General features: G+C 52.1%; 8 protein-coding genes across 8 annotated transcripts; 4 read left to right on the top strand and 4 right to left on the bottom strand.

The window, feature by feature from the left end:
- Positions 1-124: 124 nt before the first annotated feature.
- On the bottom strand, positions 125-1,493 carry PFLUO_LOCUS6715 (uncharacterized protein; the record flags this gene model as incomplete). Its single annotated transcript, XM_073784284.1, has 2 exons — positions 125-1,090; positions 1,152-1,493. The coding sequence occupies 2 exons, from the start codon at positions 1,491-1,493 to the stop codon at positions 125-127; spliced, it is 1,308 nt and encodes a 435-aa protein (XP_073640755.1).
- Positions 1,494-1,676: 183 nt separating this feature from the next.
- On the top strand, positions 1,677-5,759 carry PFLUO_LOCUS6714 (Vacuolar protein sorting-associated protein 41; the record flags this gene model as incomplete). The annotated part of the gene is made up of 5 exons (XM_073784283.1): positions 1,677-1,988; positions 2,043-2,069; positions 2,122-3,086; positions 3,136-5,417; positions 5,476-5,759. 5 exons carry the CDS (start codon positions 1,677-1,679, stop codon positions 5,757-5,759), a joined length of 3,870 nt encoding a protein of 1,289 aa, XP_073640754.1.
- A 628-nt stretch (positions 5,760-6,387) lies between these two features.
- Positions 6,388-7,317, top strand: PFLUO_LOCUS6713 (uncharacterized protein; the record flags this gene model as incomplete). Its single annotated transcript, XM_073784282.1, has 1 exon — positions 6,388-7,317. One exon carries the CDS (start codon positions 6,388-6,390, stop codon positions 7,315-7,317), a length of 930 nt encoding a protein of 309 aa, XP_073640753.1.
- Positions 7,318-8,411: 1,094 nt separating this feature from the next.
- PFLUO_LOCUS6712 (uncharacterized protein) lies at positions 8,412-9,182 on the top strand (the record flags this gene model as incomplete). Its single annotated transcript, XM_073784281.1, has 1 exon — positions 8,412-9,182. The coding sequence occupies one exon, from the start codon at positions 8,412-8,414 to the stop codon at positions 9,180-9,182; it is 771 nt and encodes a 256-aa protein (XP_073640752.1).
- A 1,796-nt stretch (positions 9,183-10,978) lies between these two features.
- Positions 10,979-11,705, top strand: PFLUO_LOCUS6711 (Putative nitroreductase; the record flags this gene model as incomplete). Its single annotated transcript, XM_073784280.1, has 2 exons — positions 10,979-11,284; positions 11,385-11,705. The coding sequence occupies 2 exons, from the start codon at positions 10,979-10,981 to the stop codon at positions 11,703-11,705; spliced, it is 627 nt and encodes a 208-aa protein (XP_073640751.1).
- Positions 11,706-12,091: 386 nt separating this feature from the next.
- PFLUO_LOCUS6710 (uncharacterized protein) lies at positions 12,092-12,911 on the bottom strand (the record flags this gene model as incomplete). The annotated part of the gene is made up of 2 exons (XM_073784279.1): positions 12,092-12,497; positions 12,559-12,911. The coding sequence occupies 2 exons, from the start codon at positions 12,909-12,911 to the stop codon at positions 12,092-12,094; spliced, it is 759 nt and encodes a 252-aa protein (XP_073640750.1).
- Positions 12,912-13,212: 301 nt separating this feature from the next.
- Positions 13,213-14,669, bottom strand: PFLUO_LOCUS6709 (uncharacterized protein; the record flags this gene model as incomplete). The annotated part of the gene is made up of 3 exons (XM_073784278.1): positions 13,213-13,588; positions 13,655-14,531; positions 14,606-14,669. The coding sequence occupies 3 exons, from the start codon at positions 14,667-14,669 to the stop codon at positions 13,213-13,215; spliced, it is 1,317 nt and encodes a 438-aa protein (XP_073640749.1).
- Positions 14,670-15,032: 363 nt separating this feature from the next.
- Positions 15,033-16,815, bottom strand: PFLUO_LOCUS6708 (ERMES complex subunit; the record flags this gene model as incomplete). The annotated part of the gene is made up of 2 exons (XM_073784276.1): positions 15,033-16,404; positions 16,481-16,815. 2 exons carry the CDS (start codon positions 16,813-16,815, stop codon positions 15,033-15,035), a joined length of 1,707 nt encoding a protein of 568 aa, XP_073640748.1.
- Positions 16,816-17,323: the final 508 nt, after the last annotated feature.

Below are 17,323 nucleotides of genomic sequence, written 5' to 3'. Positions count from 1 at the left end.
CTAAGCGTGTGATCTCATCAGCTGATAAGGAGCTTACTAGCTTATCCGTAGATCTACATTCTTTCGCACATCCGCTGGTGTTGCCTACATTGATCAGGTGAACTAGTCAGGCTGACAGGCTGTACTACGTCTCCCGAGACTGAGCCATCTCTTCCTTCTCCTGGACTCTCTCTTTCCATAACCGCAGCACTTCGAATCCCACCTCCACCGCGATCAGCAGGATGATGATCCACTCCAACCGCAGCCCATGTGTCTCACTGAGTCGCTCACGGAGCACGCTCGCAATCTCCTGTGCATAGTCCATCTTCTCGTTCAAGAGTTTGATGCGGATCCCCACATCCAGAGCCCGCCCGACTTGTTCGTAGTAGCCTTCCAGGCCGAGTTCATGCCGACTATCCCAGAAAATGTCCGGAAGGGAGTCCGTCAGCTCGGAGTAGAGATTCAGCTGCGCACGCACGCTAAGGAGCTGCCCGGTCTTGCGGAGAATAAAGTCCCGCGTGAAGGGGAGGCGCGAGCCATGCGATAGCAGTGTGGGAATCGCCCGGGTCGATTCGAAATAGTTCGCCAACAGACTCTCGAGAACGGCTAGCTTGGTGCTTCTCGCTAAACCGGATGAGAATGCTACTTTGGTCAGAACGGTGTCGATGGACTGTTGCCCTGCGAATGGTGCTCCCGGTCCTTCATGCCCGGCATGGGTGCCCAGGATGATCGTGTCTCCCTTGATGGTACTGTTGTCCCGTTTGGGGTCCTCGACGTACTCCAGATCCTCTGTCTCCAGGCTTTCCGTGTGTGCGCCCTCGGCGGCCGGGAGAAGAGTTCGCGTAGCCAAGAACGAGGTAAAGCCCTCCGGGAGAGACCATGCTACGACTGTGCCAGACGGGAAAACAAAGACATCGCCCACTTCCTCTGGAGATAGATCGACCGTAGATGGATTCCCCACGCGTCGTATTGAATCTGCAGGGATCTGAACGTGAACGACTTGCGGATAGAGTCCTGTTTCCAACGGATCCGGCTCGTAGCCCTTCTCACGGAGAATGTCTCGGACTTTGCGAATGTTGAATTGTTCGGCTACGGCATAGGCGGTTATTGTCTGCAATGGCAAGAGAGAAGTATTAGCAAACCATTGACATCTGGTGCAGAGTAATTATCACCTTAGCCTGATGTAAGCCCTGCTCTTTGAGCTGCGCTTTGGAGAGAGATCCATCCCTCGACCGTTGTGCTTCCACGGCTACTCGTCGCAAGGATGTGGGCGCGGCGGGTGTTCGGCTGCCTCGTCTGCGTTGTTTCTGTGATTCTGCGAGCAGTTCGTCTGGTGTTTCCCCAGTTTGACTGGACTGCTTTTGTTTCAAGTGGGCATTGGACGAGAAGAAGTCTTTGCGCCGGGGGAGACTCAACAACGGCGAGGCGTGTAAGCGTTGCGTCTGGGGTCGGGTCAGGAGCTTCAGTGGCGTCGGGCGCTTGCACAAAGAACAGACATATGGCCGGGCAAACATGGCGACAGGATGAGGAATCGGGCAAGTCCGTCAATCAATCAATCAATCAATCAATCCGAAGACCTCGGGAGGTGCTTAGTCATGATAGCAGCTAACCTAACTACCCAAACTCCGAACGACGCGCTGGTGGCATTCCAATTTCAACCCGCTCGGGAGTCCCGGGCGCTGAAAGGGTCTCTCTCAATGGATGCGCCGGACACGACGACGGCGAGTCAAGCCGGTTCGAACAAGTCCAAACAAGCCCCCTCTACTGCACGAAGCAGGTCTCCGACGAACACGATCCCCAACGAGCTAGATCGACGTCATCAGGGGAGCGACGATGACTCCAACGCCGGTGATGATAGCCAGGGAGACGAGGAGGAGGAAGAGGAGGACTCAGATGAGGAGGACGAGGAGGAGCCTAGACTCAAATATGCCTATCTCACCAAGCACCTGAAGCCGGTATACCGCAATGGGGATGCGACGAGCTCCTTCCTCGCCGCAGGAGATAAGATGGTGCGCTATCCGCCTGATATCTAGCTGGAATCTGGGCTAATACTCTCTGTCTAGATCGTCGGCACCCATAACGGCAATATTGTGAGTTCTTTGCGCCCACCCCAATCACTACAGATGAGCTGACCTTGTCAAGCATGTGTTGGGACTACCTCTGCTACGGTCTCTCCGCGTCTACCATGCGCACTCGGCTAGTGTCACATCCATATCTATATCGCCGTTCCCGCCTCCTCTGCCGAGCCTCAAGTCCGATGTTGCCAGCAAACAACCTGCCGAGGAGCATGCCCCGCCGACCCTACCACCCACGAGTGCGGGAAGTATCCGTGGTCATTCAAAAACAGGACCCATTGTCGGCATTCCGCCGACCCCATCCAACTCAATTTATATTGCGACCTCTTCCATTGACGGGAACGTATGCGTCTCCTCGCTGGTGGACTCCAAGGATGTGCTGTTGCGAAATTTCGGTCGTCCGGTTCAATCAGTTGCTTTATCTCCCGATTACAAAAGCGACAGGACCTTTATTTCTGGTGGCCGAGCCGGTGAATTGATCTTAACCACAGGCGGTCGTGTCGGCACAAGCTCAAACTCGACAACAATGGGCGGTGCAGCTGTGACTGCGTCAAGCTGGCTGGGGTCCATGGGACTGGGCTCTAATAGCGGCAAAGACACGATTTTACACAGCGGCGAAGGTGCTATCAGCACTGTCAAGTGGTCCCCGTCTGGGAAATATGTTACCTGGGTGAACGAAGAAGGAATCAAGATTATGCGATCTAACTTGCATTTGGAATCTTCCCAATCAGAGTTTGCCTGGAAGCGAATCAGCCATATCGATCGGCCCAACCGCCCGGGCTGGGATGAGATGGCAAGTGTCTGGAAGGCGCGTGCGGAATGGATTGACACGTCTGCACTGGACAGCCACGACCATCTGGATGCTACCGACACTGCTTCTCGCAGTGAAACGCAGTCAGTCATGCCATCCGAAAAGTGTGAGAAATTGGTTGTTGGTTGGGGAGGCACCGTATGGGTGATTGATGTGTACCCTGACCGCGCAAGCAAGTCGTCCAAGGGCGAGAGATACGGATCTGCAGAGGTTGCCACGATGTGAGTTGTGCACCATGGTTGCTTGGAGCAAGTACTAACTAAAGACTAGCTTACGAACGGATTGCGTGGTATCTGGTATCTCGCTGTACACGCCTCGCCTCCTTGTTGTTCTTGCATACACCGAAGCCGACAGCGATTCTACCCAAGAGACCAAGAAGAGCACCGGTTCACGTCATCGACGGAGAGCCCTAGAGCCTGAACTCCGAGTTATTGATATTGAAACAAAGGAAGAACTCAGTGCGGATACGCTGTCTGTCAGTCGCTTTGAGGGACTTTCTTCATCGGACTATCATCTGAGCGTCCTCCCTCCTTGGAAGACCCCTGAGGGTCAGGTAGTCCAGCGGGGCGCCCTTGGGACCCTTGGTTATGGCCTGTGGGATGCAACCATGTACTCTGCACGACTGTTCAGCTCTGGCGCCAGCATTCACAGCACCACCAGTAGTGGTGACAAGGGATCTGGGAGAATCCCACCGTCTTTTGCCTCTCGAAATCTCTCTAGCGATGAGAGTCTTCCCAAGGAAGTTCAAGATGTTGCGGGTGCGCCGGGCGCCAAGATTTTTATCCACTCCCCATACGACTGTGTCGTTGCTGTGAAGAGGGATTTGGCGGATCGGTTATCTTGGCTGGATTCTCATGGACGTTACGAAGAAGCATGGAATCTTGTTGATGAGCATCCTGAAGCTGCAGGTACCATCTCTGATCTCAGTGAAGTGGCAGCCGAAGCAGTCCAATCACAATCTAGCCTAGGTGACTTTTTTGCTGACGATCGATCATCAATCATGGGTACTGGTCGAGCGAAAGTATCTGCAGCAGAGCAGGAAAAGGCTCGGCTAGGGGAGCGCTGGGTTGAGCAACTTGTTGGCGAAGAGAAATGGAGCGAAGCTGCCCAAGTCTGTGGCAAAGTACTGCGCAGTGCCTCGCGATGGGAACATTGGGCATGGGTATTCATCAAGGAAAACAAACAGGATGAGATTACACCATACATCCCGGTTGACCTACATCCACTCCTTCCTTCCATTATCTACGAAACCCTTCTCATGCATTACGTTTCTCGAGACCTTCAACGGTTCAAAGAGTTGGTTGAGACCTGGCCTGCTGACTTGTTCGATGCAAACACCGTGACTATGGCTATCGAAGAACAACTGAACTCGGGATCAGTGCCTGTTGAATCCGGAGATTGGCGAATCCTTATGGATTGCATTGCCAAACTGTTCCTGGCTGGTGGTCACTATCGTGAAGCGTTGCGCTGCTATATTCGTCTACAAGATGCGGATGCAGCCATGTCTTTGATCCGGACCCACCGCTTGCTTGACGCTGTTTCTGACGACATTCCCGCTTTTATCATGATCCGCGTCTCCAAAGAGCAAATGAAGTCTGCTCCAATCTCTGAACTCGAAGAGGCAACCGCCGAGTCCATCAAACTGCTTGTCAGTGAAGCATACACGGGAATCGTGCGTCCCGAAACCGTGGTGTCGCAGCTGCAGGCTGCAGATAAACGCCTGTTCCTCTACTTCTATCTTCGCGCTTTATGGCGCGGCGAGTCGCTTCCACACGAGGCGGCCAAGCCACGACGGGGTCGTGGGGCCCACGCTCGAGATGCAGCCAGCAAACTGGCTGCAGATGAGGGCAAGGCATTGATCGACAATTTCGCCGACACAGCAGTTGAGATATTCGTCGAGAAGGACCAGCCCTTACTGATGGAGTTCCTACAAACAAGTGCCTCTTATTCTTTCGATACCGCCATTTCCATCTGCGAACGTTATCACTTCACCCAGGGACTGATCTACTTACTGTCCAAGATGGGCCAGACAAAGCGAGCGTTGAACCTGATCTTGTCGGATCTAAAAGACGTCTCACAGGCCATCTCATTTGCAAAGTCCCAAAATGACCCAGATCTTTGGGAAGATCTGCTCAACTACTCGATGGACAAGCCGGCATTTATTCACGGCCTACTCGTCGAAGCTGGAACAGCCATTGACCCGATCAAGCTTGTGCGCCGGATCCCAAGCGGCCTTGAAATTGAGGGCCTGACGGAGGGTCTCACTCGACTGATCCGTGAACACGATCTGCAGGCCAGCATCAGCCAAGGCGCTGCTCGGGTTATGCAGAGTGAGGTCGCTTTAGGGATGGATACCTTGCGGAAGGGGCAACGCCGAGGAATCAAGTTCAACATTATCGACGACAGCGCCCACGACGAAGAGCAAGATCCAAACGGGGATGCAAAGAGGCAGGATCAACACGCGGGGCCAAAACCCAGTGCATCAAAGAAACCGACTGGTGTCCTCCAACAAGGAAGATGTGGAGGCTGCCACGCCCCGTTCCAACCCAACGGTACGTACCCCACGAGTCCAATTTCTGCTTTGCCAGTGACTAACGTAATGTAATATAGAACGGGAAATCCTCATTGGTTTTGCGTGTGGCCACGTCTTCCATCTATCCCACCTACATCCAGAGACAGAAGAGTCGCAGCAGCAGCAACAACAGCAGGAACTGGCCAACCAGGACATCTCCGTCCCTTCCCAAGACGAATCCCCATCATCCACCACCGTATCACGTACCGTCGGCCCCAAAGTGACAACCGCACGACTTTTGCGCGACAAGATCGGCGACGGGTGTCGTATTTGTGCGCTGACTAGAGAGCTCGAGGCTCTGGACGGCGAGAGCATGGTGTGAGATTATTCTTTTCGTGTCCCGTCTCTCATCTTCGTGCTTTACACCTTCACATACTCCTGTATACAACTATCATCTTTTTCTTTTTTTGAGATACCCCAATCCAATCCATCTCATGCCTACGGTTTTGTGATCCTGCATATATCTCCCTTCTGGGGCTACTGGATAGTATCAAAGGCATTTGTGCCGACGGTGTAAATACTTCCCTCCCCATTTGATGGTGAAATATGTTTATTTACTACTAAACTAACGTCAATGCTTACCTTTTAATGCACTTCACGAAAGTCTGAGGAAAAATTCAAACGATTGAAAGAAACGTGTTGCAAATTAAACTTTTTCTTAGTCGATGTACCCAGCATCCTTTTTACATAATGGTTGGAACCCTGGTTGGAGTAGGTGGGGTGTTCAGGAACGTCTATACTCAACGCCAGAATTTCTCTTACCCCCATTTTATTCCATTGACTTTAACGACAATAATGGTTTTACATAATTCGTTCCAAAGTCGCATTGGAGTCGGCTGACCCGTGGTAGTGCGTGTTGACAATTTCTTTACTATATTTCGCTCTTCGCTTTCTTCCCAATTTGAAAAAAAAATCACTTACTATCATTGTTTTCTCGGCGATCTACCAAAATGGTTCGCAACATCCACGTCGCCGTTCTCGATGTCGACATCCCAGCTCGTATTCTCTACGAGGCCCGCGGGCTTTGCAGCGCGCACTTTCGCAACATCCTCCAAGAGACCGCGGGACAGATCAACGAAAGCGACTTAGCGAGCGACAATCCTATCAATATCAGCGTTACTCCATACGACATTCGAGGAGGCCACTATCCTGATTTTCGAAAAATGCGTGGCCATCTCGATCAGATCCAATGGCCCGAAACGTCTCCTATCGACGCCATCCTGATCACTGGAGGCGCACCAGGAGTGTATGAAATGGACAAGTCGCCTTGGATGCAAACCCTAGCGAAATTCCTCAGAACGATCTACGACCAATACCCAAAAGTTCGTATCCTGGGAACCTGTTTCGGCCACCAGCTGATCTCGCACGTCCTTGTTCACGATCCGAAGGACTCCGTGCGGGATGTATTTGTCGAGATATGCCCTCTCGGAAGAGAAGTCGGCATCTACACCGTGCAGCTTGAAGATGCATTCATTCGATCATTCCCAGAAGCACTGGGGCACCTTTCACAAGGCCAACTACGCATCCAAATGTTCCACGGTGACCGAGTGATGGCCGTGGAAAAAGGCCAGGCTGTGACTCTTACTGACTCGCCGCCAGTGTCTCTACCGGCACCCTGGATCAATGTGGGCAGCACACCAATCTGCCCTATTCAAGGACTGTATCATCCCGGCAGAGTACTGTCTGTGCAAGGACACTATGAACTCGACGCGTTTGGAATGCAAATGATGTGTTTGGATTCTGCACCGCGGATGCAGTGGAAGCAGTCGAAGCTGGCGCTGTTTTTGGAGCAAATTGGGCCTGATTTCGAAGAACGACAGAATGATGCGAAAGCGTTTGCGTCTGCGGTGGTTTACTTTCTGGCGGGGGTCGAATTCTGACTATTTACTGCATTCAGAAAGCTGACGGCATTGGTCGTCCTTTCAATATTTCAACGGGTAGACTTTTCGTCCGACGATATTATCAAAAAGTTAAAAACAGAACCTGAATTGAAAACGTTGAGTCTGGCGAGTTTTAAGGTAAAATTAAGGATCGTGCCGGCTGGACACTCCCTGACACTATTTGGACACCCTCCCTATTCTAGGGCAGCAGTGGATCACAGCAGTTAGTTTAGTTATAAGTAATCCTACGGGAAGATCGCGGCTCGACCATTTGCGGGGTGGGCCGGCTAGGTGATCAGAAGGAAGTGTCAAAAATCGACAGCACGATTACCCTTAATGGAAATGCAATACGCGAGTAAATTAATCTCTGGTTAGAATAAACTTGGGAATGCCCAACAATTTAAGGAGCGCAATAACTAATAAGCACTAGCACAATAGAAAGGGGTAATAGAGGTGTTGAGAAGAGGCGTATGAAGCATCCATTCCTTGACAGGAAGCATAGCCGCCACAAAACGCCCAGAGTAGAACTCAATTATGGAAACCAGTTGTCACTGGGACGCCTGAATAGGGTCGCCTGAGTTGCAGTGGGTTTCCGCTTCTCTGCCACTATAAATATCGACACGATAGATAGACGGAACCCCATCGTTTCTATTATCATTGTCAGATCTGACTACATGGCACATCTACTAGTTTATATGCCTACTCCTAACTTCAATGCCTTCCTTCCTATAAACAAATACCGCTGTGTAGCTTGATTTCGTTTTCTCGCCAACTCTTCAACGCCGAGTTTTTCTCTCCTCGAGCGTTTCGCTAGATATTGTGTCGGAGTGGAATTCCCACTAGTAATTTACTAGGATCCATCTTCCGCATCCTGATCACCTGATCTTCCAAGGATTCCAGGCGCCCAGTGCAATTTCCACTTTCCGGCAGTTTTTTCCGCTTTCTGCCCCCTATAAAATCCAGCATAACAGCCAGACAGAATATCATCGTTTTCATCATTGTCAAAATCAGACAGCCTGGTAGAATTGCTAGCTAATACGCCTATTTTGCACTTCAACATATCGTCTTCTCACGCTGCTTTATTCCACTTCAAGATGGCTTGGTCCAAACCAACCCTCATTTTTGTGCACGGCGCATGGCATCGGCCCGAATATTTCACGAAGACCATCACAGCATTAGAGCAAGAAGGTTATCATTGCATTGCCCCTCAGCTTCAAATGTGCGGCACACCCGAGCCTGTCTCATCATTAGCCAGCACCATTAGCCAGGTCCAAGATATTATCGTGGCCGAGATCACCAACGGCAACGACGTGGTCATGGTCAACCACTCCTTTGGCGGCATCGTGGGCTGCAGCGCTGTGAAAGGATTCACCGCGAAGGACTCGTCTAAACTAGGCACGGCCAAGGGGAAAGTTGTGGGTATCATTGAACTCTGTGCTTTTATGGTCCCGTCGAATACAGACCTTAACGAGCTGGTTGCAAGCGGGCCCGGTGGGTTTCGCGTGCATGTCTCTTCAGATGGGTGGGTGATTGTTGACGACGACACCATCGAGGTATTCTACAACGACTTGCCAGCTGAGAAGGCCCAGCATTGGCAGAGCCGCCTTGTGAATCAATCAGCGGCGACCTTCAGTGATCGGGATAGTATATATGCTGGGTGGGCTGACGTCCCGGTTTGGTATCTTCACTGTACTGAGGATAAAGCAATGAATCTTCTGGAGCAGGAGGCAATGGTTGCAGGCGCAAAGCAAGCTGGAGCTTCGGTTACGACAAAGACACTGCAGCACGCGGGACATAGCCCGTTCTTGAGCAGGGTGGATGAAACGGTGGAATTCATTCGTGAAGCTTGTCAGAATTTCGCTTAACTGTGGTAGATGTCTGAGAATGGTTGTGTATATTCCTTATGGGTACCCAAAGTCCTTTTGCGCTTTTTCGTGTCTAGTGCAGAAACCGTGGCTATCGAATAGGACTAGGCAGAGAACTGCAAGACAGAAGAGTTTCATGAAGTCTTCAAACTTGTATGGCTTGATCAATTTTATATTAAAAAGGCTTCTTTTATACATTGGTTCCACAATTCTTCCACTCGGGATCAGTATGATGATGTCACACCACTGAAAACATGTAAAACAGGATAGGGCATGCACCCTAGGCCCTAGATCGCAACACATTTAATAGATCTGCACAAGAAAAATGCACTGAATACTTTCAACCCCCCGAAAAAGGTGCCCATCTTTTGTGGCAACCCGTAAAACCGACAATGTGATGCCCATATCGGCAGGGCACTGAACCTCAAGACCTGTCGCTCTTGGCCAGCAGAGACTGATCGACGGTCGGAAGAACTAGAGACTAAATTTTAGTCTGGACTGAACAGCTTGCTAATCTGATGCGAACTCTACTGGAAAATATATCCGCCCCAACAGCACTGGCTCCCGCCAACCCGCAGATATCCATCCCCACTGGCGTGGAGCTTTCCAGTATAGGTATGTGTGCAACTATCTCTTCTTCTTTTTTTTTCATTTCCTATTGCAAGCGGGGTATGAATGCGATGATGAGCTTCTCTCTTGCCGAAAAGCTTCACTGCATGGTGAAAATTACTATACCTTTTCCAAGTTTCAAGACGGGTCTCTGAGTTACGAACGGCATACATTATTCATATGGAATTCATTTAGTGATCGGAGCTAACAAGAATGATTATATTTCAGGGATTATGAACTATACACGGCTTATTCAAACGATTGCCTTGATAATTACTAGAGGTGGCTTAGGGTTGTCGTGTCTCGATGGGCAACAAGTTCAACGTTGCTTGTGAGAGATTCAGCATGGAGTCAGGTCAAGGAAGTACCAGAGCTTGCAATAGCATGATCAATCAATACTTTGTTACATATCGGGTGACATCTAAGATACCCACCAACGGCTTAAGGTAAGCAACGAAGTCTTTTGCCGAATGTGGGCCCTATGTCGCCGCAATCGGATATACGGAATCACGCCACAAGGGAGGAGCGGAACGACCAGACCTGTCGGCTCGAAAAATTTCTATGAAATCCAACAGGAACTGATAACGTAGCAGTCACCGATCACATCAACAGCGGGACTAACTAAGTACTGTCAATAATGCATTGATAATCCAAAAACTCGGCACCAGCTCAACGCCGAATTTAAAAGCGAGAGGCTTGGCTCCGGCGCGCTTCCGCTTTGTCATGCTGATCAAAGTCCGGGATTATTATTCAGCGGACATGGCTCAATTCCGCGCTTGCCTCGTCAAGGTACTGGTACCACTTATCTAGACGGCGGGAAAAAAAAAAAAAAAAAAGACGGACAGGAACAAACACGCCACTCGCACTCGGATAACCACTATTTCTAAGGGTTAATTCATTGATTACAGTATCTCGGTCCAATTGCAGGTATAAAACTGCGGCACGGCTCCGAGGAAGACTGCTCTACAGGACCACCCGAATTGCATATAAAAAAGGCACCCACCATGTCAAGATTCCTTCGATCTTTTTCCAAGAATCTCCACGCTCTACCGGGCTCCACCACTCCCAAGAATCCTATACCAGTGCCCTCTACCTCCCCAATATCCCGCCTGTCTCTTACATCTTCACACCTCCGTCCTTTTTCTTCTTCCTCTTTCCACAGTAACCACTCACCCACCGCAACAAACATGACGGTCGAAAACCTCGTCCAATTGGCACAGAACCGCCGCACCATCTACCAGCTGGGCCGGGACAGCCCCGTGCCCGACTCCAAGATCGAGGAGCTGGTCAACGCCGCCATCCTGAACGTCCCCAGCTCGTTCAACACCCAGTCCACCCGTATCGTCGTGCTGCTGCACGCCGAGCACGAGAAGCTGTGGGACATTACTACCGAGGCCTTTGGCGGTCTTGTCATGTCCGGCGCCGTGCCCGAGGAGATGTTCAAGAACCAGACTCTGCCCAAGCTGCAGGGTTTCAAGAAGGCCTACGGCACTGTACGTTTCCCTCTCCTCTCCTCTCCTACCATACCCTCCCTCCCCTAAAAACAAATACTTTCCAAAAGCAACCGAAGCTAATCCAAATCTCACCAAATAGGTCCTCTTCTTCGAAGACCCCTCCCACATCAAACCCTTCAAAGAGAAATTCGCCGCCTTCGCGAACCATTTCGAGCCGTGGGCCGACCACTCCAACGCCATGCACCAGTACTTCATGTGGACCGGCCTCGAGGCCCTGGGTTTCGGCGCAAACCTGCAGCACTACAACCCGCTGATCGACTCCGCTGTCGCGAAGGAGTGGGACCTGCCTACTGAGTGGCGCCTCATTGCGCAGATGGTCTTCGGTAGCCCTGAGGCTGCTCCGGGTGAGAAGACCCAGAAGCCCATTGAGGAGCGGGTTAAGGTGTTTGGCAAGCAGTAAATAAATATTAGAAATGTTGGGCTCGAGAGCGGTCATGACATCAAGCCTGGGGGGTTTTTTTGGTCTTGCATTGATGTGCACGCGTGTTAGATAGGTGCTGCTGTATTATAGATCTAGTTGCAATATACTTCGTGTCTCATTGTCTTTTTAATCATCAACAACCTGGAAGCCATAGAGATGGTTAAGGATATGTATATGCTATAGACAGCCGGATGAACAAAACACAGATGAACCGAAAAAACATTCCCTCCGCCCATCAAAGCCGGCCTTATCTACCTCGGCGCAGCATACCACAACTCCGGCGGATCCCCCAAACACTCACCAACAGGAACAGCTATATGCCAAATAAGTATCATCATCTCCAAACCAAACCCCACCACCACAGCTCAAAACCCAAAACCGGGGAGTGGGAGTGGGTGCAACTTACGAATCAACCCCCTGGCCTCAATCTCATTTAACATGTTCTCCACCAGCACATTAACAGTGTTATAATGCACATCATGAGCCAGTACAATCGTGCCACCCGCATTCAGCTCCGCCTTGAATTTCTCAAAACTCAGCCAGATCTGGCCGGCATCGTCGTGCTCGTAGTCCTTGGTATCGATACTCGCTCCGATAACGTGATACCCCAGCTCGGCCATGACGGAGAGCGCGAGGGGGTTGAACATCAGGAAGGGCATGCGCATGTAGCGCGGGATGATGCCGACAATACTGGCGAAGGCGTCTTCGAGTTGCGTCATCTGTGATACTATCCCTGCGTGGTCGAGGGTGGAGAGGTAGGGGTGGCTCCATCTAGATTGGGTTGGATTAGTTCGGGATATAAATGGGACAAAGGATGGAGAGAAGGAAGTACGTGTGCGAAGCGAGTTGGTGGCCCTCGGCTATTGTGCGGCGCATCACATCCGTGTACTCATGGATATTGCCCATGTGCACGCCGTTCAGGAAGAAGGTCGCGCGGGCGCCGCGTTGGGAGAGGGTGTCGAGGATTTGCGGCGTGTAGATGTATGGTCCGTCATCGAAGGTGAGGGCGACTGTGCCCGGCACGATGCAGTGATCGATCACAGCGCCGATGGGCACTTGAGAGATGGTTGCAGGACCAGTGTCATTTGGTAGAAGGGACGAGAGAGACCAGGTCTTGGGGAGGGAGGCGGCAGCGGAGAAGATCGTGAAGAAAAGGACTGCGGTCAAAAAAATAAGAAGCTCCATGGTGAATAAGGGATAATTGGATATTGAGAATGAGGGCTGTTTAGAGGTAATGATGAAGGAGCAGTTAGGGTTGGAGTGAAGGAGGAAACATGGAGGGCGGAGGACAAGAGGGAATATCTCCATCGCGGCTGCCATTTGGTGGTTAACTAGTACACTTGAGATGATCAAAATATATGAATATATGAATACAAGCAAGACGAGAACGAGAAATAAAAGCAAACGGTCACGCTCGCCTTTTAGCCGGCGTTTAGCCGACAAGAAGGATCTGGGCCGGAGCAAAATAGAGTGCCTCATTGCCCATCTACCCTCTCTTGGAGTACTTCTTCATCGACTTCCGCTGGCCCTTCTGGCTCTCGCGATCCAAGAACTTGCGTTGCTCGTCCGCAGTCATGCCCCGGAGCAGGCGATCCCGCTCCTCCTTTTTGATCTTCTCCGCGGCGATCTTGCGCTCCTCGGCCTTGTCCTCCTCTTCGAGGCGGCGTAGCTTCTTGATCTCTTCCTCGCGGGCGTTGCGGATCTTGCGCATCACCTCGCCGCGGAAGTGGGCAGAGGCGACCAGTCGGTCGCCAAAGCGCAGGAACTGCGTAAACAGAGGCAAGGTCGAGGCATAGCCGGCAACAGATGAGGCGAGGTTGACGGACAGCTGAACGCGCTTCCTCGGGACGGTCTCCTCAATCCTATAGCAAACACCCCATGGGTTAGATCGATCCAGAGAGAAAAGGAGCAAGGGGGCAGAAACATACTTGGTAGGCTTGTCCAGAGGCTGGTCCGTCACAATCAGATACTCGAAGTCGCTACCCGCTTCCTCAATGGCCTTGATCAGTTCGGTAGAGAGAAGGATATCGCTGATCTCAGCGCTCTCAGTCATGACGGTGACCCACGGGGGGAGCTTGGGGTTATCCTTGGTGAAGGTCATCGAGGCATCGTAGCGGTCGGTGCGGAACTTCTTCATGTGGCTCTTGTGGACAACAGCCCAGATGAAGCCATCGAAGGCCGAGGGCGGCACCTTGAGCGACGAGGAATCATTGGCGGCTACGGGCACCAGGTCTTTCTCCTTGCCATCAAACGCATACAAGAGAGCCTCGTACCGTTCGCTGGGCACCTCCCAGGTCTCGAAGAAGAAGCTGGCAGCGTATTCCACCAGGTAAGTGACAGGGTTGTACCGCTTGGGCATCTTGAGCGTCACATCGACGAAAGCCACGTTCTGGCGGCCGGACGCGTACGCAGTGAACTCGTGCGCCGATTTCTCCTGCATCACCTCCTCCGGGTTCACCAGCTCCACCTCTACGGAATCGCCGCCCTCGGTGGACACGCGGGGAATGCCGTCGAACCCAACCACCGCAAACTCCTTCTGCAGGACAAGGGTATGGGCCTGGGCCCAATCCTTCGCCCGCCGGCGATTCTTGCGCGCGCCCCAGAAGTGCACGAGGAGGATGGCTAGGATGAACGGCAAAATCATCGCTTCCTGTTGGAAGTCACTTGGGGACACGCGCTCCCAGACCCGGTACCATTTCGTGAACGGGACACCGGCTGCGAGGGTATTGGCTGCGGGGACGGTGGTCGTGTCGGCCACGAGCGAGGCGGGCGATGGGTTTGGAGCTTCCACGAAGTCGGCAAAGTCTAAGGTGAGGCATACGATCAGCGGGGGGTAGGGGGAAGAAAGCATTGGTGCGCAGCAATGGATCAGAACATACCATCGTCAGGCCCGGCAGGAGCCGCGGGCTTAGAGCCAAAGACATTCTTGAAAACGCCCGCCATGGTGTTTGGGATGGAGATGGAAAAGGGAAAGGGGAGGAAGTGGAAGGAAGAATTGAAATGCGCTTCTGGAAGCTCAGGTCCGTGCGCCCGGGGTTGAATTCCCCGAGTTTCGATCGAGCACGAACACGCGATAGTTAGGGAACATTATTCGCAACATAGACTTAGCTACGACAAGATTTGTAGGCAAATCCAATGGAGAGTTCATTTCGATGATACAAAATAAGACAAAAGAAAAATGAACGTGGTATCCAGAACAAACCCCCAAGAAGAAACAATTGCCAGAAAGAACGAACCCAGTTTTATACAGACCCGCTTCCAAGCAACAAGTAAAATCAAGAAAATTCGTGACAGTCATGAAATAGCTTATTGGCCATAAGCTGGCGGAGGGTATTCCTCCTGGTGGCGGTCCCAGAAGTTGTTACCTGAGTTGGTGGCCACCAACTTCTGATCGCGCATGCGGCGAGCAATCTCGCCCGCAAGCCGTTCAACTAGCACAGGATCAACGGCATGGTCAGCCGCGTTGTCGTCTTTGGTGAAAGGAAGGATGGTGGAAGGCAATGGCGGCCGAGATGAACCGGACGATGGACCGGCCTCGGCCTTCTCATTGGGGTAGCGCATGGTGGCGCGCGGTGTGGCGTCCACATCTACTGCTTTGGGGCCACGAACGGTCTCGAGGGAATAGGATAGGTCGGGATTCTCGAGATTCAGTGAGCTGCGGCGACGAGATGGCCGCGAGAGACTCATGCGGTGCCCTTCGGGGACAGAAAGCAGGTGAGAATCCGTCTCCGGAGACAGTGGCGGTGTCACCGGGTCATCCGATAGCTCGCTCACCATGGGAAGAGGCGCAGAGCAGATAGACTGAGCGCTAATGGATTCGGTCATGGTACTATCGTCGCTCATACTCAAGGCGTCATCCGTCGTCTTCGGACGAGCACGCAGATCCACCACGCGCTTCTTTCTCCTGCGGGAATGGGCTTTCGAGTGACGTCCAGAACCCAGGCTCAACCCATAACTGCTGAAGGAATGACCTCCGATGGACGGACGGCTTTGCATAGAGACCGTGCTGGCGGTTTCGTTGAACGAGGACGACATGCTGCCGATCTGCGAATGTGTCCGCGAGAGCGGAGGGCTGAGAGGAGAGATAACGCTTGCAGAAAGGTCGTTGGAGTCTGTTGGAGATGTCCACGCTCGGTACACCACTTCCTGGATGGACGGGGTAAACAGAGACAAGGTTCGTTGAGAGTCCGTCAGGGCAGCCAGGCGGAGCAGATTCTTCTGCGAGAACAAGGAATGGGTCTCCACCGAGGAGTCCAGTGAAAGCGAAGCAATTTCGGACTCGTTCAGCGCATTACCCAGAGCATCCACGGGATCCTGGGGCGGGCTGGCCAAGGGGTCTTGCCCCGGGCCTTCGCTCGCCAGGTTTTCCGTGTTGTCTGTTTGATTATTTGACTCCTCGCCAGCACGATATTCGGGATCCCACAGACGCAACGACAGCCGGTGGATGATGGCAGGGAGCTCGTCCATGAATAAAACCCGGAGTTGAGCTTCAATTTCTTTCTGCAAGAAGTCGCGCACGAACGGGATTGAATCGAACGTCGATGACACCTTGAGCGATTCCAAAGGATCATTGCGAAACACCACTGTGATGCCCTTTTGTTTAGAGAAGACCAATATGACGAAACCGGAGAGCTTGAAGTCGGAGAGGGTGATTTGTAGAGGGATGGTGAGTGGGGTGCTAAATCGCGATCAAACCGTTAGTCACGGAACGTTTTCAATGTATTTTTTCTTTGGATATTGTTCTCGGCACATACGCAGCAGCAAGAGGTAGAGGCGAAGCAAAGGCGGGTCGCGTCAGGAGGAAGGTGTTGAGCGGATTCGCCTGCACTCGAGTCTTCAGCGTCAGATAGGCATCACCGGAATAAGACATCTTGAAGATGCCGCGAAACCGATCCTCGGCGATGTCGCCGATTTCCAGGATCTCCAGCTCTGGTGGGATGGAGCCGAGATTCAGCTCGGTGACGATGATGTCGTCGACGATGATCGGGGGTTTGGGCGACTTATTGAGCGCGGCTGTCAGCAGGTCTTGGGCGCGGGTGTAGAAGCCCGCGTCCGCCATCAACGGCGACCAGTTGAAGTTGAACGCCATGCCCGGTCATTGAGAGAGATGAGAGAACGGATGATTCCAGGGGGAAGAAGCCGGGGTAAAAATGGGAGAAAGTAGGGTGGGTGTGGGAGAGGCGAGAGGAAGGGAAGATCCGGGCGGAACGTGAAAAAAAGAAAACGGGTCGACCGAGGCCGCGTGCCGACCGACGGCACGAGATGACTACGTCAACAATATGATTTTCAGTGGACTGGATGTTATTGGTTTCTATAGATTATTGTTTGAACTATTGTTCTAGTCCTTCAATACTACATCCTCATGTCCTGTCTAGGCGCTTCCAGCATGACGTGACTCCCTCCACCCCTTCCGACCAGCCCCGACGCGCACATGGGTCATTCATTCACGGCACGCGCTTATGATAGGCGAAGCCCTTTCCTCACTAGACACGCTAAGTTGATCTCCACCTCTGGGAGTCCAGCCCCTGCGCGGTCATCAGGGGTTGAGAAGGAACAGAGAACTAGAGCAACAGAAGAGAGAAATAATCGCCTAGGAA

Source organism: Penicillium psychrofluorescens (genome assembly GCF_964197705.1).
Source record: "Penicillium psychrofluorescens genome assembly, chromosome: 4".
NCBI classification, from domain to species: domain Eukaryota; kingdom Fungi; phylum Ascomycota; class Eurotiomycetes; order Eurotiales; family Aspergillaceae; genus Penicillium; species Penicillium psychrofluorescens.
Note: the sequence above shows the minus strand (reverse complement) of the source record. Positions and strands in the feature narration are given on the sequence as shown.